Source organism: Helicoverpa armigera, chromosome 22 (assembly GCF_030705265.1).
Source record: "Helicoverpa armigera isolate CAAS_96S chromosome 22, ASM3070526v1, whole genome shotgun sequence".
NCBI lineage: Eukaryota > Metazoa > Arthropoda > Insecta > Lepidoptera > Noctuidae > Helicoverpa > Helicoverpa armigera.
Window position 1 is genome coordinate 4700862 of NC_087141.1, and position 24684 is coordinate 4725545.

General features: G+C 41.7%; 1 protein-coding gene across 1 annotated transcript in view; it reads left to right on the forward strand.

Annotated features, from left to right (window-relative positions):
• Positions 1-22529, forward strand: part of LOC110377032 (cholesterol transporter ABCA5) — a 48287-nt gene extending 25758 nt beyond the window's left edge. Inside the window, exons 3-36 of the mRNA XM_064040438.1 lie at positions 3983-4162; positions 4485-4657; positions 5531-5768; positions 6026-6252; positions 6375-6453; positions 6740-6847; positions 6972-7115; positions 7489-7639; positions 7989-8133; positions 9233-9463; positions 9707-9821; positions 10059-10208; positions 10443-10610; positions 10737-10812; positions 10948-11124; positions 11493-11665; positions 11920-12018; positions 12342-12498; positions 12797-13148; positions 13523-13709; positions 14677-14793; positions 15159-15378; positions 15634-15721; positions 15952-16120; positions 16234-16383; positions 17325-17549; positions 17903-18063; positions 18421-18628; positions 19611-19702; positions 19798-19888; positions 20011-20089; positions 20432-20552; positions 20944-21110; positions 21918-22529. Of these exons, the coding sequence (XP_063896508.1) occupies positions 3983-4162; positions 4485-4657; positions 5531-5768; positions 6026-6252; positions 6375-6453; positions 6740-6847; positions 6972-7115; positions 7489-7639; positions 7989-8133; positions 9233-9463; positions 9707-9821; positions 10059-10208; positions 10443-10610; positions 10737-10812; positions 10948-11124; positions 11493-11665; positions 11920-12018; positions 12342-12498; positions 12797-13148; positions 13523-13709; positions 14677-14793; positions 15159-15378; positions 15634-15721; positions 15952-16120; positions 16234-16383; positions 17325-17549; positions 17903-18063; positions 18421-18628; positions 19611-19702; positions 19798-19888; positions 20011-20089; positions 20432-20552; positions 20944-21110; positions 21918-22030 (5331 nt within the window). The 3' untranslated portion in view covers positions 22031-22529. The remainder of the gene's footprint in view (positions 1-3982; positions 4163-4484; positions 4658-5530; positions 5769-6025; positions 6253-6374; positions 6454-6739; positions 6848-6971; positions 7116-7488; positions 7640-7988; positions 8134-9232; positions 9464-9706; positions 9822-10058; positions 10209-10442; positions 10611-10736; positions 10813-10947; positions 11125-11492; positions 11666-11919; positions 12019-12341; positions 12499-12796; positions 13149-13522; positions 13710-14676; positions 14794-15158; positions 15379-15633; positions 15722-15951; positions 16121-16233; positions 16384-17324; positions 17550-17902; positions 18064-18420; positions 18629-19610; positions 19703-19797; positions 19889-20010; positions 20090-20431; positions 20553-20943; positions 21111-21917) is intronic.
• Positions 22530-24684: the final 2155 nt, after the last annotated feature.

Here is a 24684-nt window from a genome sequence, read left to right on the forward strand (position 1 = left end):
GCTGGATATTAAGAACTTTCAACATGAAAAATAAGAAGGTAATTCGCTCTAATAATAACTTAACTGACTGCGAAGGAAAAAAGGCAGTTATGTGTTTATCAACGCAAGAAATTAAAGCGGCTACAGAGTTGGTGGTCAAAAATGTCCAAAGGGAGTATTTCAGCGACGAAATGGAGCGTTTGGAAAAGAAACTGCCAATATCATCAAAGAGCCCACTGCTGAAGTTGTCTCCATTTCTTGATGAAAACGGGTTATTGCGTGCAAAAGGGCGATTAATGAATTCAACACTGCCTCCGGAATCAAAACAACCTCTAATTATACCCGCTACAGGAAGATTAACGGAACTCATTATTCAAGAGGCGCACCACGACACTCTCCATGGAGGCGCCAGGCTCACCTTGGCCTATGTGCGACTTAAGTTCTGGATCATTGGGGGCAACAGGACTGTAAAAAGGGAGCTACGACAGTGTGTGAAGTGTCACCGGTTCAAACCTCATCGGAACGTTCAACTGATGGCAGACTTGCCCAAGGAGCGGGTAACTCAATCCAGACCCTTTACGAACACTGGCGTTGATTACACCGGACACGTTGACGTAAAAATAAACAAAGGGAGAGGAGTGAAAACATGCAAGGCTTACATAGCTATTTTCATATGCCTGGCAACTAAGGCGGTACATTTGGAACTAGTGTCGGATATGACCACGCAAACATTCCTCGCCGCCTTCAAACGACTGTGTGCCCGCAGAGGCACACCCCGGCACATGTACTCGGATAACGGAACAAATTTTGTGGGCGCAGCAAAACTGTTAAAAGAAGACTTTGAAAAACATGACACATTTAAGACATCCGAATTCTTCAATGAGATGAGCCACCTACAAGTGGAATGGCATTTCAACGCTCCCCTATGGCCAACAGCTGGGGGTCTGTGGGAAGCTGCCGTGAAAGCAATGAAATACCACTTAAATCGAGTGCTGGGGGAACAGAAGCTCACTTTTGAGCAATTTACCACGCTGCTAACTCAAATCGAAGCATGTCTAAACTCACGTCCGTTGTGCCCATTAACTGAAGATATAGAGGATCTCGAATACTTAACTCCTGGGCACTTCCTTACTGGTGGGCCCCTAATGGGCCCAGCACAAGAGGAACACGACTTCGCCGAGCACGATTTAAGAAATAGATGGAGACTAGTCGAACAACTCAACATACAAATCTGGAAGCGTTGGTCGAATGATTATCTGCATCAACTGCAAGTAAGAAGCAAATGGCAGCAATCTCAAGACAATCTAAAAGAAGGAAGCCTAGTACTCGTAAAAGATGAATACCTTCCTCCAGGACGATGGGCTCTCGGAAGGGTAAATGAGGTTCACCCGGGAACAGACGGAAGAGTCCGAGTGGTTACTTTAAAAACGAAGAAAGGCTCTGTAAAACGACCCATTACCAAGCTGGCGCCGTTACCATTGCGAACTACCGACGAGAATCAAGCCAAGACACAGCCTTCTAGCCCGGAACCGAAAAAACGAGGTCCAACAGGAGCAAATAAGAATGCACTATCTCTCATTCTTATGTCTATATTAACTATGACGACGTTAACGCAATCCACGCCCATAAAAAATAATTTGCAAGTGACACCGATTGTAAACAATCATCCCGTTTACTTTGATGAAGCTGGCAAATTACAACTGATTCATGACGAATGGACACTGCTCATCTACTATAACCTAACATCATACTGGCAAGCCACCGACAAGATCAGCGCATACATCGATCAAATTGACACCTTGTGCCACAGGATCTCACACGAGTATCCGCCTTGCGAAATAGTTGTCAGCCATTTACGTCATGAACTGGAACACCTTGCAGAATACAATTCAATTCTGTTGTCGCAACATTCCAGACAAAGACGTGGCTACTTTAATGGAATTGGCAAGTTATCGAGAACGTTATTTGGGACCCTTGATGTGGAATTTGCAAACAAATACGAAAAGGATATACAAAACATGCAATTAAACGATAATTATTTATTACAACTAATGAAGAATCAAACTTTGATCATAGAAGCAGAAAACAATGTTGTCAAAAGAAACGCTGAGTTCATGGAAAAACAACTCCAAGCAATTAAAACATACATGAATAGATCATGCAACGTCATCACAAAAATCGAGAACCGCGCGCAAATGTTGTTTACAATAAATGATATCCATTCTGCTGCGGTGACATCAACTTTAATTTTCGAGGAGCTGAACAGGATTCTAGAAATGCTAATGAATGCCTTAAGTAACATCAACAAAGGTCATTTAGACACTCACCTGTTTCCAGCCTCCCAACTGATCGAACAACTTAATATCATATCGGGAAGATTACCCCAAGGACTGTCGTTGCCTGTGAAAGATATTCAAAAGGATTTCCTAAACATCTACGATCTAACTCACGTCAAGGCTCGAATAACAAACAACTTCTTTTTATTTGAACTTCACATCCCGTTACTAAGTGACGAAGATTATAAAATATATCGAGTCATACCGATACCATTTTTACAACAAGGGCACTTAAAACTTCTACAACCTGGCTCCAATTTTATTGCTATTAACTTCGTGAAGAACTCCTACATAACTATGGAAGAGCAAGACCTACGTCAATGTACTGCGTACGGAGAAGATGAATTTATCTGCATATCGCACCAACCAGTCTACAGCTTACACGATGAGGCTGCGCCTTGTGAAGCTAAGGTGTTCAGCCAACAGACGTCATTATCGTGCATTATCCATGACGTAACCTGCAAAGAAACCTGGACAAAATTACATAAGCCCAACTTGTGGCTGTTTACGTTGTGCGACAAACAGCTGATGCGCGCCATATGTAGCGATCAAGTTACGCCGACGGTCATTGACGGAACTGGAATAATTTCATTACAACCTAAGTGCATACTACAGAAAAAGGACGCCACGATAGTTACCTACAATCACTTAGGTAGTAATGTTTATATGAAACCGGATATTGAAGTACCAACGATAAACTCAACAATAAACCATATATTCGGTCTCGGATGGAAAAATGCACAACTAAACATAATGGAACATGACACTGAGACAGCAAGTGAGGTGACAAGACTTAACCAACAGCTGGAAGACATAAAGCACCAGGAAGTATTACCGAAAACATCCGACATCTCGAGTCACGACATATATCACTATTCAATAACTTCGCTTCTGTTGGGAGGACTGGCAGTACTTGCCATATATTTTTTGTGGAAACGATGCCGTAAGATAACTACGGCCACGGAGAAGACTGTGAAACCAAAAGGAGACCACAACGTTGCCGTTGGAGAAGAAATCGAGCTGCAGGAAGTACGCCACCCGAGATCAGCGGCACCAGTTCACAGCGGACAAGGCCCGCAGAAGAAGATGTTCAACTTCGAGGAATTTATTTAATAATTATACTTTTATTTACACTTTATTTTACTATGATTTGTTTGCATATTACTGCTATATTTGTTTTTACATTTTTATACTTTGCTTTGTAAGGGATGCTCATCGTACTTTTTTCCCTCGGGAGCATGTACGGTTTACGTACAGGTATTTTTTTTGCTAACGTCGCGCGACCTACTTTCGCGAGTCGATTTAATTATTTGTGTATTATTTAGTGTTCAGTTGATTAGAACTATACCCACGATTAGCATCCCACGGAACTAGTGTAACTTGCACAATAAACTATTGAACGGGAAATCAGTGGTCTTTTTCAACTCAATACAAACTAACGACGCCTGAGGTCCATACACATTTAGGTTGGTTGAATATTTTAAAACTTATTACTTAACTAATAACCGCAGCTACTAATAATACGAAATTAACTTTTTACTCATGTAGATCTATACTACAAGACTTGATAGTTAAGATTTCGTTTCCGTTCCGTTTTTGGGTACGTTATGATCGAGTTTGGGTGGGCTGTGATCCCTAGATATAACGATAATTTTTAAACTTCCCAGGAGGTGCTGGTCCCACTCTATTCTCTGGGTGTACTGATATTCCTGAAGATGCTGGTGCCGAACCCCAACTTCCCCGAGGTTCGGAAGCCAGGCCGGCTGCTCAGGATACACCACGACGCCTTCCCGGAAAACCACTCGGTTGCTGTTGTTGCTGACTGGCTTAATGCCAACGGAACAATGGTACGAAATAATTTTATATCGGTATGTCTTTAGATTATTAGTATTTATTAGATAATACGACATTATTTAATTGCTTGTATCGTCTTTACTTATCTCGTGATTATTCGTAAAAGAGTATGGAAGCAGAAAACGTGCTGCTCCGACCCCAAATAAAATTGGGATAGTGGCAGGGGGATGATATGAATCGCACATTTTTTGCTGTAAAAATCTAAACACATTTGGATTTCAAAATGTACATGTAGTTATTATCATGGCCCTGACTGTATTGTACTTTAATTTAGAAGGCTTTGTATTACATTTCAAAATTATTGTTTCATCGCAGGGTTTTCTGGAAGAGATCAACAATTTGCTCGCGGAGTCCCACCAGCATCCGATCCGCTGGATCAAGTACAACAACAACTCGGAGCTGAATGACGCGTACCACAACGACGCCAGGAACTTCCCCATCGCCGTCATCTTCCATACTGACCCTACATCCAATACTGAAGCACTTAGGTAAGATATACTGCATAACACTTTGTCAGTTCTCCCAGTAAGCCCGCCAATTGACCTAACAACGGGTTTTGGTGAATGGCAAAAAAAATTAACAGTTCTCAAAATCCCGAACTAGGCACCTAATATCGCATTTAATGTACCTGCACAATGCGGCACACTAAACTGTCGGCCAATAGTTGACTAAAAGTTTATTTTGAAGCTAATTATGAATCTAATCAAACTTTTAAACGATCTCATAATGGGTCGATTCTTGTAATGTGCGCACTACCATTGATCTCCAAACTGATTTATGATCCCGATGAAACTATCGGCTGACAAAAAGTTTGCAGTGAGGTCTTAAAACACCTGATTGCTCGAAATTACTGAGCCATTAAATATGGCGTAGTAATCGTCCACAACATGCATCAACAATGGATAAAAGATGCATGATGATGCATTGAATTACTTTCAACAATAAGGGGCGTTAACCATTCACTAAGTAAATACGCAATATTGGAGATTTATTTCGTTTAGGCAGATAACGCGTAATTAAGTTCGTCAATCAATTTTGAAAACATCTGCGCAGTTAAAAGTAAATATTCTAAGGTTTTCCAAGCAAGGGTCTGTCTCTATCTATTCCTATCAGTTTCAATTACTACGTCTAATTGAGAGCGTATGTTTAATGCAGTGACCATTAGCGCTAGTGCGAACAAATTGCTTATGGCAAGCATCATCAAGCGGTTTTGACGACACTTGTGTCATTAGAAATATTCAGTGCAAGCTCTTTGATGTTTAGAAATGTACTGAAATGAATCAACGTCTTGAATGCCATATGTAGGTATGCACGCCATGATTCATCAAAGGAAATTGAAGCAGCCTTTTTCGTCTTCCCAGGTATACCATCAGAACCAACCCATCCCACATAAGTACACCGTCCACCCGGACCCTGACGACCTCCCCAGCAAAATGTCGTGAGAGGAGTACCACGAAGGACTGGTCTTCGGACTGGTCTAGAGGGGGGCAGCTCATACCGCTATCGGAGATGCACAGGGAAGACACGTGTCCTGTGCTGCAGTATTATTACTCTGGATTTTTGGCTTTGCAGACGCTCATTGATTATATTAAGATTAAGGTAAATGCGCTTACATTGAAATATGTACACAATTAGAGTAATTAATATTCTCTCAATGATGAGCAATAACATTTTCAATAACAGAAAATTTTGCAGTAGTGCAACATATTAGGTATACAAGTTAAGCAAATCCAACATTACTATCATGTCGAATCTATTGAAAAGTCTTGGTATTTCAAACCTCACATATCTCCATCATTGTCAGGATAAAATGAAGAATCTCAAGAAATACTCACCAAATAATTTTCTTTTGACAGTATGACACAGATGCCCCAATCCCGCCTCCTAGAATAGACCTTCGGCAGTTTCCAAAGCGCCAGCACACTGGTGACTGGCTGGTCATCTTCCGGGTGATCATGCCCATGTATATGGTGATGACGCTCTCGCAGTTCATCACCTACCTGCTAATGTTCGTAGTTGGGGAGAAGGAGAAGAAGATCAGGGAAGGAATGAGGATTATGGGGCTGAAGGATTCGGTGTACTGGTAAGACTAGTTCTCCATTTGTTCTAAGTATTAACATTGTCTTGTTCTTGTTGAGAATGTGTAAATAATATCAATAACTCCAACTCGTTTTACTGTAAATGAACTGTGACCTTTTTTTTCAGGGGTTCATGGTTTTTAATATACGCAGTCTTCGTTACAATACTATCAATCGTCAGTACTGTGCTTCTTTTTACACTAAAGGTAAGATTAAATTCTTTATTATGTTACTTAGTTTATGTTAACGATTTATTTCTATTTACATTTACGTAGCTTGATACAAATATTACAAATTCCATAAAAAAATATAAAATAAAAAAGCATAGGTACTCTTTGGATTGGCTTTTTTCCAATCAAAAATGCTGGCCACAAAGAAAAAAATTGCCTGACAACTAAGGGTCGGTCTGTAAGGCGGGAAAATGTCGAAACCTTTTTTCACTTTTTCGTTAGTTTTGGATATTAAAATAAATTAATGTTACATTATTTTCAGGTTTTCCAGCATTCATCTTACATCTTAATATTTTTGTTGATGCTGTTGTTCGGTTTTACAATCATTACCTTCGCCTTTATGCTGACTCCGTTCTTTGATAGAGCTAGGGTAAGTTTTTCACTAAGTAATTTTTTTTTTCGATATCCAGTAATAAAATCATGCAAATCACTTCCAAATAAACCATGCAATCAGCGTTGTTTTAAATATTTAACTATCTCGATATTGTTTATAGACGGCAGGCATCCTGGGCAGTTTCGCAGTGAATCTGATGAGCGGGCTATACTTCATCCAAGTGTTCGTCTCCAACGCGGACTCACTCGCCTTCTGGTTCGTCTCGCTCATCAGCTCCAGCTGTTACGCTCTTGCTATGGATAAGGTTTGTTTCTTATGTTTTTATGTCGATGACTTGTTTAATGGCTTAAAGGAACGTTTTAAAAGCTAGCTGCCCACGGCAACTGCCACATCAGATATCGACCGATTTTATGCAGTTGATGCAACTGCGGTCGGCAGCTAGCATTCGAAATGCACCTTTATCGTAATTTTAAAATTCTTCTGAAATATCTCTATGTACAATTCTCGTCATAATATTGTAATCGCAACTACAAGTTGCGGTTTAATGTTTTGCTATATTGTAAGTGGAAGATTTTTAGGTTTAAGAGACCTCTTAGAGTTATTTAGAACATCTCTTGCAACAGCACTAAATTCATAAAATTCTTAACCTTCACCTATTTATTTATCTATTTCCCTAGGCATTAGTCTTAGACATGGCCGGAGTAGGAGTCACATGGGAGAACTTATGGAGCGGTCCAGGAGTGCCCTTCGGAGGCAGTCTCATCATGATGGCAGTGGATACCGTGCTGTACGGACTGGCTGCCTACTGGCTGGATGCCGTTATACCTAGTAAGTGAAGTAGATAGGAGCAAGAAAGGCTGATGACAATACACATATCTTTCAGAGTTTAAATACTCGATCTTACTTTAGGTACTTAATTTTTATAAAGTGAACTAATCAGAAAGCAATAGTTAGGCTCTAGACAGACGGACTGCATTTCGACTGCAATCTTACTGCAATTTGCAGTTCAAGGGCAGTTTGAATGCAGTTGACACGACTGCAATAGAACTGCAAGTCATCTTCAGAACACGACTGCTCGCCGACTGCATCCCAACTGTAATCGGACTAACTTCTCGAAATTTTCAACATAACAACATCCTCTCACAACATTTTCAACATTACAACATCCTCTTTCCAGGTGAATATGGAATCAAACAGAAGCCCTGGTTCTGCTTGCTCCCATCTTTCTGGATCGGTAGCAGACGCGGCCGGGTGTCCGCGGTACATTTCCATTCCAACGGCGAGGCAGCTTCTCATAACAAGGATATTGAACCAGTTCCTAGGTATTTATGACTTTATTGTTCCCCAAATCAATCAACTTTAGGCAACGGTAGAATTTTAGTACTGCGAAACAGTTGCACCTTTGCATCGACGCAGTATTAATGCGGTCGATATCTGTGCGCACTCGACCATATAACCGCCATGTGATTTAGTCGCAGTGCAAACACGATACTACGCACTCACGCGCCACCCTCCCCTCATTGTTCCTCTGATGTCATTCGAAATGTTAGTGTGTTGACATCGTTTCTGTGGTAAAAGCACCTAAAGCGCAGTAGTAGCGAGGCTGCAGCGAATTTACGAAATATGGCACCACACCGTTGCAGAAAGTCGATGAGGCAATTAGGGAATAGAACAGTAACTATTGACTGGTGGTAACAGCAGGCTTGATATTGGCTGGAAAGCTGGGTTGGATCATGCTGCAAATGAAACGATGAAAGCTGTGTACGGCCGTTTTCAAAATAATTCTAAAAGTTACCTATGACAAACGTTCTAAGTCCAAATCAAAACATAAACACGCATTTACTATGAATTAAATTGCAGATCTAAATGGTGATGTTTGGGCGTTCTGCCAAATTGCAAGAGCGCCTTAGCATTACGACTTAGTGCCAAAGCGCCATTAAATTATCCGTGCTATAAGTTCTATGATTAGATACTATCAATTTAGTGCTAGTAGTTCCCGATAATGAGTAAATTGAAACATTATTCAAAGTTCTATTTGGAACTGACAGTTTTATTAGTTCATCATCCATTACGTATAGCTCTGAGTATGCTGCAATTTGAATTTGCTGGTACTGCATCTTTTATTCTTCTGCTTTCGTGTCGATGACATGTCTTATAGTGAGACTACACTTTGTCAGCCCAATATGCCGCCACAGCGAGAGCACGGCCGAATGCGCTCATTAGGTCCCGCCGCGAGTAAGTTTCAGGGCACAGTAGACTGCATCTTTGAATCATAATATACTGAACATGTTAAAAAGGCCATCTCAAGAGTCTAACCAAAGGGCTATATGCAAAAAAATGACCTACATATATATGTACTTGTAAAAACACGCAGTTGGTCCCAAATTATTACTAAGAACAAAAAATATGTTTTATCTCCAGGGAACTTCAAGACAAGGAAGCCATCAGAATCGTAGGCCTTCAAAAAAGCTTCCGTCACTGTCGCAAACCAGAAATCAAAGCCATAGACAACATAGACCTGAGCATCTATGAAGGTCAGATTACAGCTGTGCTGGGCCACAATGGTGCTGGCAAGTCTACGCTTTTCAATATCCTCACTGGATTGACAGCACCTACTAATGGAACTGCTTATGTATATGGACTTGATGTTAGGTAAGTTGGCTGTAACATTAATGGATTTATATTTAACCGTACAGTATCTATTATGCTACAGAACAAATAATATGATCAGTGATCACACCAAAACTCTTTTCTAATGTAGTTCTAGTCTTGTCATTTTTTTTTTCTTTCTTCTTTCTTTTTTGTCCATTGCTTAAAATACCGTGAACCGTTAATGATTTCATATACGAGGTCCTTCTAAATTTTATATTCTTGAGCAATGTTTCCTTACTACAGAGATCCCAACGACATGCACGAGATTCGTCAAATGATCGGCGTATGTCCTCAACAAGATGTACTGTTCGATCTACTATCAGTCAAGGAGCATCTGCAGTTCTTTGCTGCTGTTAAGGTAAGCAACATTATTAAAAAAGAAACATTTTCTACCAACTTCCCAAAAAGAAGGAGATTCTCTATTTAATTGCGACATATATTTTTTAATATATTCTATTTGTGTATCGTTTTGCTATCATCTACTGCAAGTTAAAAAAATATATATACTCCCAGAATCCTAGTACCTACATTATGAAGAAAACTTTGTTGGATGTCTTACTCGACGGCGTTATACAGTTTTAAGTTTTATTTTCAGGGTATTCCTCGTAAAAGGCTGTCAGAAGAAATTCACAAAGCTCTTTCAGATGTCGGTCTACTAGATCAAGCTAACGTGTTTTCTAAACATCTATCGGGAGGACAGAAGAGGAAACTTAGTATAGCCATCGCGTTTATAGGTGATCCTAAGGTAAGCAATCCTTAACACAATATTGAAAATTCCATAATTTTCAGTTTGAAGAATATCGAAACGAAAATGGGTGTATCTAAGTTATTCGTCTCTTACCGTGCAGACCCCTTTTTACATTCATAAGAATTGTGTCAAATATTCGTATTCTTACCAATCTTGTTTTGTGAATTTAGTACAATGTATTCTTAGTTGTTTTTAGCCTTAACTTTATCATAAATATCATTCCTCCCCCAGATAATTATCCTGGACGAGCCAACAGCGGGAGTAGACCCTGTCTCCCGTCGTCAGACGTGGCGCATCCTTCAGAGAGCCAGGCATGGCAAGGTGCTGTTACTGACGACCCATTTCATGGATGAGGCTGATATACTTGGTGACAGGAAGGCTGTCATCAGTAAAGGCAGGGTGAGTATATATTATAGGAACTAGCTAGATAATATTCCGTATAGACTATAGAGAGTATACTTGGTGAGGTCTCAGAATGAATGACTCACAGTATAGAGATATTTTAATGGATACTGTGTTTTGCAGGTCCGATGTGCAGGCACATCATTGTTCTTGAAAAATAAATTCGGAATTGGATATCACTTAACTTTGGTGTTGGACGGTAAGATTGATTAATATCTGTTTTTTGTAGTTGCACTAATTAACTACCTTCAGTTGCACTATAAGAATGTTTGCCAGATAGCTAGTTACGTGTTTTGAATCTGTTGCCTCGTTCAAAAGCTGACTTCTCTTTCAGGAGCATGTCGAGAACACCAAATCACCCGCCTAGTCCGAGGCCACGTGCCTCGTGCTGAGAAGGCTCGTCGTCACGGCAGAGAACTCTCCTATATCTTGCCTCACTACGCCGTGCATCTGTTCCCACCGCTGTTTAATGCTATTGAGCAGGAGATTAAGGAGAAGACTAATAGACTGGGTGAGTAGATATAGGAAGCAGAGAAGATTGTAGGATGGGGTGGACTAAGTTGTAAGAGGACATTCAGAATTAGTGGTAATGCATTGAGCTGAAAGTAGGAAACCAAAATGATGAAGATAGCCATAGCTTATTTATTAAACTGTTAGTCGTCATCAGTTGTATTTTATAGAACTTTCTAGAAACGCAAAATCGTAGAGCAGTCTACACTTTTATTAGTTACCTAACCGAGAAATCGCAGAAGTTGTCAAAATTCAAGAAAAATATAGTCTTATCCATGAACAGACCTATACATATACAGCATGAATATAGGTACTTTGCAATAATTTATTATTCAAGAAACAGTCTATAATAATATGTTTTGTTTTCAGGAATCACAAGCTACGGTGTATCAATGACAACCCTGGAAGAAGTTTTCCTTAGTTTAGAAGGAGAGAACGCGGAGGAGACGGAGGCAGTTGAAGGTGTGTCATCGGTTAAATTAGTGAGGGCTCGTGCACTCTCCAGGAGTTTGTCGTTACAAAGCAAGACGCTTAGTTATCAGGTAAGAGTTTCCTCATCACATCACATCATTATACTTACAGTACACCGACCTGCCTCGGACAGTATTGTGGAACCAGAATTAAAGACGTTTTTTCATTGAAGTCTCACTATAACGCGCACAAGTCTTGACAGTTGGAGTATTATTCACCATTTGGCATACATAGACCTAGACATTATAAACATTTACGAGTAGCGATAACTCCAAAAACATCTTATACTTTAACCAAGCCATTAAGAAATCTTGGTTTATTTCAGGAGTTGAATGACAAAGAAGGTCAGAAAGCAACATCGTTACCGACTCCACCTGCGTCGCACGCGCTACATTCCACCACTCATGGCGTCGAACATGTCAAGGTAATGTCTTCTTGATACTAAAGTTTTATTTAATCCTTTTCTGTATGTACCTGTGCCTTTCTCTGGGACGGTAAAAAGACTAAGATAACTATAACTAGACATAACTACATACAATAAGAGATGTCCGGAGACAGCTAGAGCTAATTAGAAACAGCCAGAGACAACTAAGGATAAATAGAGATAACTAGAGACAACAACATACACTTTGCCTTTTCTACGTATAGACTAGACCTATGTAATTCGTTGCGACGGAAAACTTTTGCACGCGGTTCTTACTATAACCTTAATAACTAACTCTCTCCAATCTATCATGTAAATTCCAGGTGGCTCCAGAAGTCCCGATCTCAGTGGATGCTCTGGGGGAAACAGTGAAGACGAACCCAACTTGTTGGAGAACATTCTGCGCACTCGTCTACATTAGGATGATGCGCATGATCCGGGATCCATACAAGCTTTATGTTATGATCTTTATGCCTATTAGTAAGTGATAACCTTTTGTTATGATTACTTCTATATACATAAATATCTTTATTGTTATAAGTTTATGTTCTTGTTGCTACTTAAATACAACATTTTTAGTCAGCCCTGTTGAACAAGTTGATATCGTCCAAAAATATTCAATATCACATGTTAAATGAAGCGTTTTTAAATATCTTGCTTTTAAAACTTGTTTCTTACTGACTCAGTATTTGCTAATGTGTAAAATAGCTATCATATCTCTTCGATTTTGAGTAGTTTCCCAGTCTTTGTTTTAAAGCTTAATTCTATTTGCTTCCAGTATCCTGCGCACTGGGTCTCTACATGAAATCCAGACAAATCGTCTTCTTCCGAATGCAGCCGCTCAAGCTAGACCCCAACGCATATTTCAACAAGACCCCCATAGCTGTGTACAGTGAACAGGACAATTTCAAAGAAATCACAGACCTTAGGGACTCCTTAGAGTCTTTGGGAGCATTCCCTATCATAGACTTTGATGGGAACTTCTCGAGTCTTCTAGACATGGAGAATTTTGGGGCATTCAGCTTGAGAGATAGCTTGATACCCTATGGGAAAATCATGGCCTATTACAATAGTACTTATACGCACAGTTTGCCTATCATTGTTAATTTGTTGGACAATAGTGTTTATAGGTAAGTTTTAGATCCATATCTTTAACCTAAAATTTACCAAATTCAAACTGACATTATAGGTACCCAAAGCAAGGAGTTAAGTTAAGTAGTTCAAAGAAGCGAAAAAAATACAAATTAAAAACTCAACTTGTGCCAAAGTTTCAAACTACGGTTTTTTCTCTTAAGTTACAAAATTAAATCTAAGTGAGAACAAACATCGCAACACACAAGGAAGTAAATAACATAGGGTACATAGCAATACCTAAGGAAATGACCAATTTAATACATGTGACAACAGTCACAGAAACACCTAATAACTTGGCAGAAACACAACCAGCCGAATATTAATTACAATTACATAAACAAACGTCAAATCTTCTCTCCCATCTCCCCAGGGTCCTAATGTCAGCATCAGGTATGATGGAGAGCTTCAAGCCGATAGAAGTGCTAGCGCATCCCTTCCAGCAGACGGAACAACAGGAGGAGTTCAACTTGGGCAACGTGGTGTGTGCCATATTCATGGGCATGATCTTCGCGTTGGTTCCTGTTACTTTGGCTGTTGATATCGTTTATGATCGTGAGGTGAGTGGAAAGTAAAAAGTAAATAGTAAAAAGTAAAATAATAGTGTGTTAAAGTTTATACAGGGTGGCCCATCCATAGGCGTCCAAAAGAAAAATTTAGAAGCTCTATGCTATGGGGTATCCGAATCACCCCCATGTATGTTCAGCGTTTTTTTTTAGTTTAGGAGCTAGAATTGTTTTTATTTTATTTTCGTAATTTTCATTTCAACATTGTTTTTTCTATTTTATCTTTTTTTTCCTAACGTTTACAGATGTTTTTTTGTGTAATTAATCATCATGATAGTAGCTAACACCTGAAAAAAAGCAGTTTGGCTAAACATTCTAAAACTTCAGATAAAATTTTTATCTGAAGAATTTTTATCTGATTTTATCTGAAGTTCAAAATTAGAAACCTGCTTAGAAACCCCTTATTATTTTTTTTAAGCCCTTAACATTTTTGGCTACTGAACTCCAACCGTAATTTTGAACTTCAGATAAAATTATATGTAAGTTCTAGAATGTTTAGCCAAACTGCTTTTTTCAGGTGATAGCTATTATCATGATGATTAATTACAAAAAAAAAACATCTGTAAACGTTAGGAAAAAAAGGTAAAATAGAAAAAACAATGTTGAAATGAAAATTACGGAAAAAAATTAAAAACAATTCTAACTCCTAAACTAAAAAAAAACGCTGAACATACATGGGGGTGATTCTGATACCGCATAGCATAGAGCTTCAAAATTTTTCTTTTGGACGCCTATGGATGGGCCACCCTGTATATGGATAACGTAACTATACACAGAATTCATCTTCACCTCGAACGCATCATTCAAACTTCAGCATCTCATCATTAATCCATTGTTGCAACTCTTTCAAATTTCAATAAAAAATATGAATTCTAAGATATAGTCTTGCCTACTTTATATAAATTCGCATTCCTTATAGCTACATAATGTGAAATTGTATTAATGGATCTTCTTTCTGCAGATCAAAGCCAAGAACCAGTTGCGAGTGAACGGGCTGTCGATGAGCATGTACTTCCTCACGTACTTCACCATACTGATCTTTATTATGATCCTCACCAGCGTCGGAGTACTCGTGTTGGTAAGCACTTTCTCTTTTTTCATTCCTAGAAGTTTATAGAAAGCACGTGGTTAAAAAGCATTTCTACTGCAGCATACTTACATCGCATCTCATCTTAGGGTCCTAATGATCAGATGAGATTTTCATGGGAGCCATTCCATAGTTTCAGAAAAAAGTTGCTAAAGTTCTCTCGCCATATGGTTCTCTGTCTGCTGTACTTTCTCATATCTTGAACCCCTGTGTTTAGCCGCATACATCATACATCTAGGATGTAGTGCTCATATAAAAATATCTGTCAACTGCACCAATCCAAGACATACTTCTATATCATATTATCCAGGAAATACTTATATCAGATGTTATCAAATCATGGTTTTCCTTCGCAGGTAATCCTCAACGATATCCCGAGCTTAACCAACGGCTCAGCGATCACGATGCTCTCCGGCCTCCTCCTACTCTACAGTCCGTCCGCCATCTTGTTCAACACGTGTCTGTCGTACATCTTCGACAAGATGGACTCCGCGCAGAGTATCATGCCGAACATAACCACGTGGGTTGGCGTCATACCCTTCATATTGGTTGCGGTTCTTGATACTTTTAAATGGGGTGAGTCTTTTTTGAGCTTGCTTTGGCCTTAGTGTTTGGAGAAACCCTCGGAGACAATTTGGGGTTCATGTACATTTTTGGGATGTTCAGATCTGTTCACTGTTTCCAAAAATAAATACTTTGTACAGCTTCAAAAGATGGTATATGAAATGGGAGATCAATATTAGGTTCATCCTAGTCAATATCAATCCTAGTCTTTTGTTTTGAAATGTGTCTGCTGTGAGAATTGTATACTTATCGTGTTCTTCTTTTCAGGTAGCGACATAGCCTTCTACTTGCACTTAGTGTTCAGTTTTCTGGATGTTATGTACATACCTTACGCCATCATATACTACGTTGATAGGTGAGTGCAAATCAATATACACATTACCACTAACAGACATTCCGAACATTCTATTTACCAAGTCATTAGCCCTGCAAAAGTAGTGTAAAATGTATATCTCTAGTAAGCAAAACAAAAGATGGATAGAATATTGAGAACGGCCGTAACACTGAAAGCCGATGCCAACAAAATGAAGAAAATGCCAAACCATTATCCGAAGTACAGCCTATATACCTCCTTTTCCGTCCCAGGGTATACGTAACATGCAACCTCCGTGGTCTCTGCACTACTCCGGCGCTGAGCAGCTACTTCACAGCCGAGGTGTGGGTGCTGGTGGCGGCCATGTTGCTGCACGTGCCGCTCTGTGGCGCCGCGCTCCTCGCCGCCGACAGGCTCAAGTCCGGCGGCAGGATATGTCCTGTAAGTGCTACAGTAGTACAGCAGCTACTTCACGGCGGAGGTGTTAAAAGTCTAGTGAAGAGTATGAAAAGACTTAAGTCATGATCTTACTAACCATTACATTTTGTCCTCAGCGCAAGCGCAGCACGTCGGAGAGCGGCGGCCAGGCGGAGGCGGAGGCGGGCGGCGAGGCGTGCGAGGACGCGGACGTGCGGCGCGAGCGGCGCCGCGTGCACGCGCTGCTGCGCCAGCCCTCGCACAGCGCGCCGCCGCTCGTCGTGCATGTCAGTACTAGTGTATATAGCGCAGCGCAGCACGTCGGAGAGCGGCGGCCAGGCGGAGGCGGAGGCGGGCGGCGAGGCGTGCGGACGCGGACGTGCGGCGCGAGCGGCGCTGCTGCGCCAGCCCTCGCACAGCGCGCCGCCGCTCGTCGTGCATGTCAGTACTAGTGTATATAGCGCAGCGCAGCACATAGAGAGCGGCGGCCAGGCGGAGGCGGAGGCGGGCGGCGAGGCGTGCGAGGACGCGGACGTGCGGCGCGAGCGGCGCCGCGTGCACGCGCTGCTGCGCCAGCCCTCGCACAGCGCGCCGCCGCTCGTCGTGCATGTCAGTACTAGTGTATATAGCGCAGCGCAGCACATAGGAGAGCGGCGGCCAGGCGGAGGCGGAGGCGGGCGGCGAGGCGTGCGAGGACGCGGACGTGCGGCGCGAGCGGCGCCGCGTGCACGCGCTGCTGCGCCAGCCCTCGCACAGCGCGCCGCCGCTCGTCGTGCATGTCAGTACTAGTGTATATAGCGCAGCGCAGCACATAGGAGAGCGGCGGCCAGGCGGAGGCGGAGGCGATCACTACCTACTCATTCATTCCATGTTTGTCTAAAACAGTCTCAGTTCAAGTGCATTCTAGTCTTATACCTAATGGGAGGAGAGCTGAGATCTGGAAAATCCCTTTTGGAGAACTCAAGTTAAGAAAAGTTCACTATTTTCTTGTGACATGATTTGAATCTGAGAGTCTTCATAACACGCGCGTTGAGAGAATAAAATCATCGAGTTAAAAATCTATCTTCAAGCTACTAGATGAGGCGATCAATACGCCTCCGTTTACAAAGATATCTAACTAAGAAAATTATTTTCACAACCACATTAGCTCTCACAACAGGACCTCTATCATCTTCCTTTCGATATCTCAAGCTTTCTATCCTCAAATAAACATTACAATACCTTCCAGAACTTACGCAAAGAATACAAAGTCCGCGGCACCGGCAGCGGGGGTTCCTGCTGGTCGCACCAAGAAGAAACTTCTTCTCGTGCGCGGTCACGGTTCGTGGGGCTCCAGCGTCTCAGCCTGGCAGTTGAGGGGGGGGAGGTGTTTGGTCTGCTGGGGCATAATGGCGCCGGGAAGACTACTACAATGAAGATCATAACTGCCGAGGAGAGGCCTACTAATGGCACTGTAAGTTTTGGCATCATCTTTTTGCACTGGCTTTGGGGGGTAACTGTGACTGACGAAATGTAAACATAATTTTCATATGTCCTAATTTTTCGAAATATGTGCTAATCTTTCTGAAGGGGTAAAATAGTTTTTGAAGTCGCCCTGTAAACCTTCAAAAGCCTTATGCCAGCCATTTGCAGATCTTTAAAAGGCATTTTTAGAGGCATGCCCTTTAATGCCAACACACTATAAAACACTGTTTAAATTACCAGTGCTGTTTAGCTTCTTCCTGTAAGAATATCTAAAGAGAGCTAGCTACCCTGACACACTTCTCTTTCTTTTCGCTCATTATTTAAACTGCTCACTTCCCCCAGGTAATGCTAGGCAGTCAGAACATCGACGACTCTCAGGCGTCAGCGTTCATGATGCTGGGCTACTGCCCGCAGCACGACGCGCTCTGGAAGAACGTCACCATCCGGGAGCACATCGAGTGCTACGCCGCCATACGGGGCGTTAGCAAGGCGGATACTCCTAGGTTGGTATACCAAGTTATCTTCATCATTATTATTTACCTGCTGTTTGCTGTTTTTCTTTTTCATCTAGATAGGAATAACTAACCAGTCCTTGTAGATTCTTGTACCATGGAAATAACATGTCACGGGAGCTCGATGTCTTTTCTTTTGTCTGTGATTGTTATCTTTTATGAGACTGAAGTGTGAACATGAACCTGCTTATTTATATACTTCTTCGTCTCCAGTGTAGAGACTTCAAAATTAGTTGATCTGGCTGTAGTTTTGGTCTGTAGGCCTTTATTAATTAAGACTGACATGATCAGTTTAATGAATACAATTTCCAATTACTATAAGTCACGCATACATTTTACATCTTCCAGGATAGTAGACGCATACCTAAACGGTCTCCAAATAATGGAGCACGCGGGCAAGAACGCGGAGGAGTGCTCGGGCGGCACGCGGCGCAAGCTGTCGTTCGCGCTGGCCATGGTGGGCAGCCCGCGCGTCGTGCTGCTCGACGAGCCCTCCACCGGCATGGACCCGCGCAGCAAGCGCTTCCTCTGGGACACGATACTGGCGAGCTTCCAGGTATGTAACTACTGCAGCCCGCGGCAAGAACGCGGAGGAGTGCTCGGGCGGCACGCGGCGCAAGCTGTCGTTCGCGCTGGCCATGGTGGGCAGCCCGCGCGTCGTGCTGCTCGACGAGCCCTCCACCGGCATGGACCCGCGCAGCAAGCGCTTCCTCTGGGACACGATACTGGCGAGCTTCCAGGTATGTAACTACTGCAGCCCGCGGCAAGAACGCGGAGGAGTGCTCGGGCGGCACGCGGCGCAAGCTGTCGTTCGCGCTGGCCATGGTGGGCAGCCCGCGCGTCGTGCTGCTCGACGAGCCCTCCACCGGCATGGACCCGCGCAGCAAGCGCTTCCTCTGGGACACGATACTGGCGAGCTTCCAGGTATGTAACTACTGCAGCCCGCGGCAAGAACGCGGAGGAGTGCTCGGGCGGCACGCGGCGCAAGCTGTCGTTCGCGCTGGCCATGGTGGGCAGCCCGCGCGTCGTGCTGCTCGACGAGCCCTCCACCGGCATGGACCCGCGCAGCAAGCGCTTCCTCTGGGACACGATACTGGCGAGCTTCCAGGTATGTAACTACTGCAGCCCGCGGCAAGAACGCGGAGGAGTGCTCGTGGAGGCCGATAATCGGCAAGGAGGGGACACACATTTGGCTTAACCATCTAGAAACTACCATCGTTAAGACGATGATGAGTAGGTCCAAGGATTTTTTCAATCCGTCTGCCTCAAACAATGGCAGCTATTAGTTATATTCGGAGCTAAGCATCCTTTTACCATGCAGCGAAGTTTTCACGTTCACTTCGAATGAATTAACATAATCAAGGGGACCAAAACCTGTTGAGGTTTCCAAATTGTGTGAAAGACTTACCGAAGACTAACGACTAAATAATACGAAGGGCACCAGAAAGGGTTACTTAAAAAACACAACATATTGTTGTTTATAAAAACTTTCGACAGTTACGACGCTAGAAAGTCGTTATCTTAATATTTTGTTGCAGGGTAAAAAAGGTGCTATACTAACGACACATTCCATGGAAGAGGCTGATGCTTTATGTTCCAGAGTCGGCATCATGGTCAAAGGTGGCCTCAGGTCAGTTCAAAAACATTAACTTTATAATATCCTAATACATACAAACTTAAAATAATATTTATGTAATAATCATATTTTTGGTGGAATATATGTAGATGTATCGGCTCAACACAACATTTGAAGAATTTGTACGGTGCTGGATACACATTAGAAATGAAGATTGGTAACAGCAATCAAAAGAGTACTGTAAGTAGAAAATAATCCATAATTTTGTTATACAACCCAAATCCAATCTTTGGAACATTGCTAAGGTCCCAGCGTGGGCGCCAGAACATAAATATTTAAATTATTTTTGTCTAAATGAGCAGATGATGGAGACGGAGTCACTGTCGCCGTCACCGCTCAGATCGAATGAAAACTCGCCGTCATTAGGAGAAGCTGATGAGGGTAAGTTGTGTAAAGCGACGGATACTGTGACCTTTATGGTTTTTATATTTGTCTTATTTCAATAACTATTTTAATGTCCATGTTTTTTATGAATGTGTCATCAGACTGTGGATGCCATAATCTTACTCATATGCTGTCTATGTTTTATATTGACTCGCAATAATTTTCGTTTGTTACTATCTATATTTTCATTAAAACTGTTAAAGTTGTTAATGTAGCATAAAAAATATATATTTTTATTTTCTCTTTATTCATCATTAGGGACTTTTACATAGATCATGTATCTCAGTCCCATCATACCATATAACTTAAATAATGAAAAAATAATGGTATGTGATTTAGGCGGGTCGGGTGGGGGCTCCGTGTGCGCGGAGGCGGAGGGCGAGGCGGAGGCGGTGGACGCCAGCATTCACACGCCGCTCGTGGCCGGCACCCCACCGCCGCCCAGGCTGCAGCATCATCGGTAAGTATTCCACAACAAAGCCTAAAGAATAAAGCTATGCACTTATATAGAAAACTGATCTACTGTTTGTACGACTATGCGCAGTTTTGAATACCAATGGAGTTCAATTGATTCCCTGTAGCTGATGAAGCGTTGAAACGCACAAATTAATCTCTGACACCGCAAAGCGTCTGAGAACATGAGTAATTTTAGAAAAATCTATAACTAGTATTTCTTAATCTTTTGCATCAAAAAGTTTCATATCGAAAAAAATATAAACCGTTTTCTCAATTACAATTATATACCCGTAATTTTTCAATGACCCGTCCGGCAAAAACCGATACCATTATTTTGATCAAACCAATCACCATCCCTTTACATTTTCACCACTCTAAATACATAATCCCCACAGGACGGAGTCCGGTGGTGGTGGCGCGAACGCCGAGGCGGCGATAGCTCTGGTGGGCCAGATATTCCCGGCCGCAGTGCTCGAGGAGAGCTTCGCGGAGCGGCTGGTCTTCTCCGTGCCGCAGTCTGCTGTCTCCAGTCTCGCCAGGTGTTTCCAGCAGATTGAGGACGGTAAGTATACACGGTGCAAGTAGCTTGCGCATGTTGTAGCACATGCGCAGGTTACATGCATTTTGAAAATATGCGGGTCCAGTGACTCGCGCGTGTACCAAAGCTAAATGTCCACCCTCACCCTCAAGCTACATGCACCGTGTAGACGTACCCTAAACTTATTAGAAGGGCATGTAAGTGTAACTATATTGACGATTTGAAAGAGCTTTTAAAAGCCTATTCTATTGGAAATCATGAGTTTGAAATTGTGTTGGGCGCCAAAATTTTTGCTATTTAGATAAAGCTCATTATGGACTACGCGATTAGTCATCATGAACCATGGTGTAAAATCAGACAACATGCTGAACACCAAATAATAAATGAAAGCTCTATAGTAGATGTAAAAATTATACAATGCAATCTGGTCCCACTCTGGGCGCCAATATCCATTTCGTTAATTTCTCAATACTTGTGAAGGAAATTGATCAATTAGCAATCAAACCTGTGCAATTGGTCAGGTTTTCTTTTATAATGTGATAAATATGACGATTAGAATTGTTTATATGAGTCCCAGTCTGGGCGCCAATGAAATATTAGTTGACCTGACTACACACAAAATAATATTGGTAGCTGGAAATTTCTGAATGATAATAATTTAGGTATGCTCATTTGATAAACAAACAAGAAAATAATTTATGAATGGCCATTGTTCTCCAAGATTGTTATTCCGTCAATATATTGCATAGCTGTCAAATCACAATAAAAATAGTTCGTCCACATATTCATCCGCATTTCGTTCATTCTATAGAACAATGTTTATTATTCCAGCGAAAGAAAAACTAAATATAGTCGAGTACAGCTTCAGTCAAACGACTTTGGAGCAAGTGTTCCTGAAATTCGCACAATCTGAGAACGTCGATTCGTCAGACCAAGAACATTAAACCGTTGATAGTATTGTAAGTATTACGTCACTGTTCTGACTTAGCTAAAAATTCAAATTTGAAAAAAGAATCGCGAATAAAAAACAGCCAGTCTTTATGTCATCGAGGCATAGATAATCAGCTTAACTCTTTGGTAAGCAAAGTTAAAAAAGAATTTACTTAAATAAATTAGATTTCTCAGTCCCCTGGCTAGTGTAGTTCTTTAACGAATATTTATATCAAAGATATATTTATTACTTGTTATCTGTTACGTGTTAAGATTCTCGTAAATATGGCAGCTAATGAATACAATAAAAAAAATGTAAATGCTAAAGCATTTTTGGTACTTTAGGTCGGCAGAGTCAAAACAGTGACATATATTGTGCTTTTTTGAAAAGAAAATGTAATATAAAATAAGGATCGCTTCTGATATTACAATATTGTGTAGTTTATTTAGTTGTGTTCTGTTTATAGCCTGGGAACTGATTGGTAACTTTTGATGTGAATAAAGTATACCTAATTGTAAAAAATACTGCGTCAGTGGTTTCTGCCGTAGTACTAAGTAACTTTCTAGATCTACACAACTAGAAAATGAAAATATTTAACAAAACTTTAACTTTTTAAAATCAACTTCATTTTAATTACAATTCTCATTACCTGTAATGACAGTAAAAATATCAACCAGGGTAGTGATAATTATAAATTCCCTGACGTTACCTTTACATCGAACCTTATCCCTCATCTCACATGCCAGTAAAATTTTGCTCCATATTTTAAACAATCGCATCCGCTACTACCTGGATTGGCAAATCCCGCAGGAGCAAGCGGGTTTCGTGAAGGGCAAGGGTACTCGAGAGCAAATTCTCAATGTAAGGCAGCTCGTTGAGAAGGCATACGAGTTTGATACGCCTGTAATAATGTGCTTCGTTGATTACAGCAAAGCTTTCGACTGTGTCAACTGGAATTACTTGTGGAAAGTCCTAAACGAACTTGGTGTACCGAATCATCTCATCGCCCTACTTCGCACCCTGTATGACTCAAGCCGAGGAATAGTGAGAGTCGATAATACAGCCTCAAGGCCGTTTAAATTTTGCCGAGGCGTGCGCCAGGGATGTATCTTATCGCCTATCCTCTTTAACATCTATGGAGAATACATTATGCGACGTACCTGCGAGGATTGGGAGGGAGGCATCACAGTTGGTGGCCTAAAAATCAACAACCTGCGCTACGCCGACGACACTACTCTTCTTGCTGCAAATGAGTCGGAAATGGTTGCACTCCTGGACCGATTGGAACGTTTCAGCGAGGATATGGGGCTTTCCATGAACAGGTCTAAAACCAAGGTCATGGTGGTAGACAGGGCTGGGAAATTGGAGCTCACAGGCGCTTTGAACTTAGAGATAGTGAATAACTTTGTTTACCTGGGCTCCAATATCAGTAATGATGGCTCGTGCGAAAAGGAAATCCGCAGGAGAATCGGCATGGCTAAGAGCGCTATGTCTCAGCTAGACAAAATCTGGAAAGATCGTAGCATTTCGGTAAAGACCAAAACTAAATTGGTACGGACCCTGGTCTTCTCGATCTTTTCGTATGGCGCTGAGACGTGGACGATAAAATCTGCAGACCGCAAACGCATTGACGCTTTTGAGATGTGGTGCTGGAGAAGAATGCTCCGGATCCCTTGGACAGCATTTCGGACTAACGTATCCATACTGCGAGAACTAAAAATCACCTCGCGATTATCAACAGAGTGCCTACGCAAGGTTCTACAATACTTTGGTCACATCGCACGGAAAGACGGGGGAAACCTCGAGAGGCTAATCGTGACCGGTAAAGTGGATGGGAAAAGGCCTCGCGGTCGCAGCCCCATACGTTGGTCCGACCAGATCCGCACTGCTCTTGACTCCACGGTGCACAGTGCCCTTCACACCGCCAGAGACAGAAACAAATGGAAGAACATCATACGTTCGAAGGTGATGACACAGGGAGGTCACGACCCTCAGCATTGAGGAATTACGACGCAAGGAGGAGGACCTTTACATCATAGACAGGGAAGAGAATATTTTATACTAGCGACCCGCCCCGGCTTCGCACGGGATAACAGTATTTCCCCACTATTTAATGTATGTTATTGTACAGTACATACAAACCTTCCTCTTGAAACACTATATCTGATAAATGATCATGAAAATTCGTTGCGTAGTTTTGAAGATTTAAGCGTACAAAGGGACAGGACTGAAAAAGCGACTTAGTTTTATACTCTGTAGTGATATTCTGTGCAATAAATTATGATTTCGCGTCAAAAGTTACCAATCACGGTAAGGCTACAAGCTTTGTAATATTTCCGGTCGAAGAGAGAATATTACCTAGGTGTGTAGACATAGGACATGTTGACTGTGCGACGTTTTATAATCATTTGATACGTTTATTAGCCAGTTTTATATTGTATTAGGTATGTGGTACGGTAAGCATTGTGTTCATTGAAAAATATTTTTACTTCACACTTTTTTTGTGCTGGCAATACTTGCCTCTGTACTCTGTAGAATGTTGGATAAGATGAACATGATATTTGTTGCCAATTAGTGTGAAAATCAAAGTGTAATTTGGTCACAACTGTATCCATACAAACATGTACGATTAAGTACTTAACTATCGTTTTTATCTATGGTTGCAAT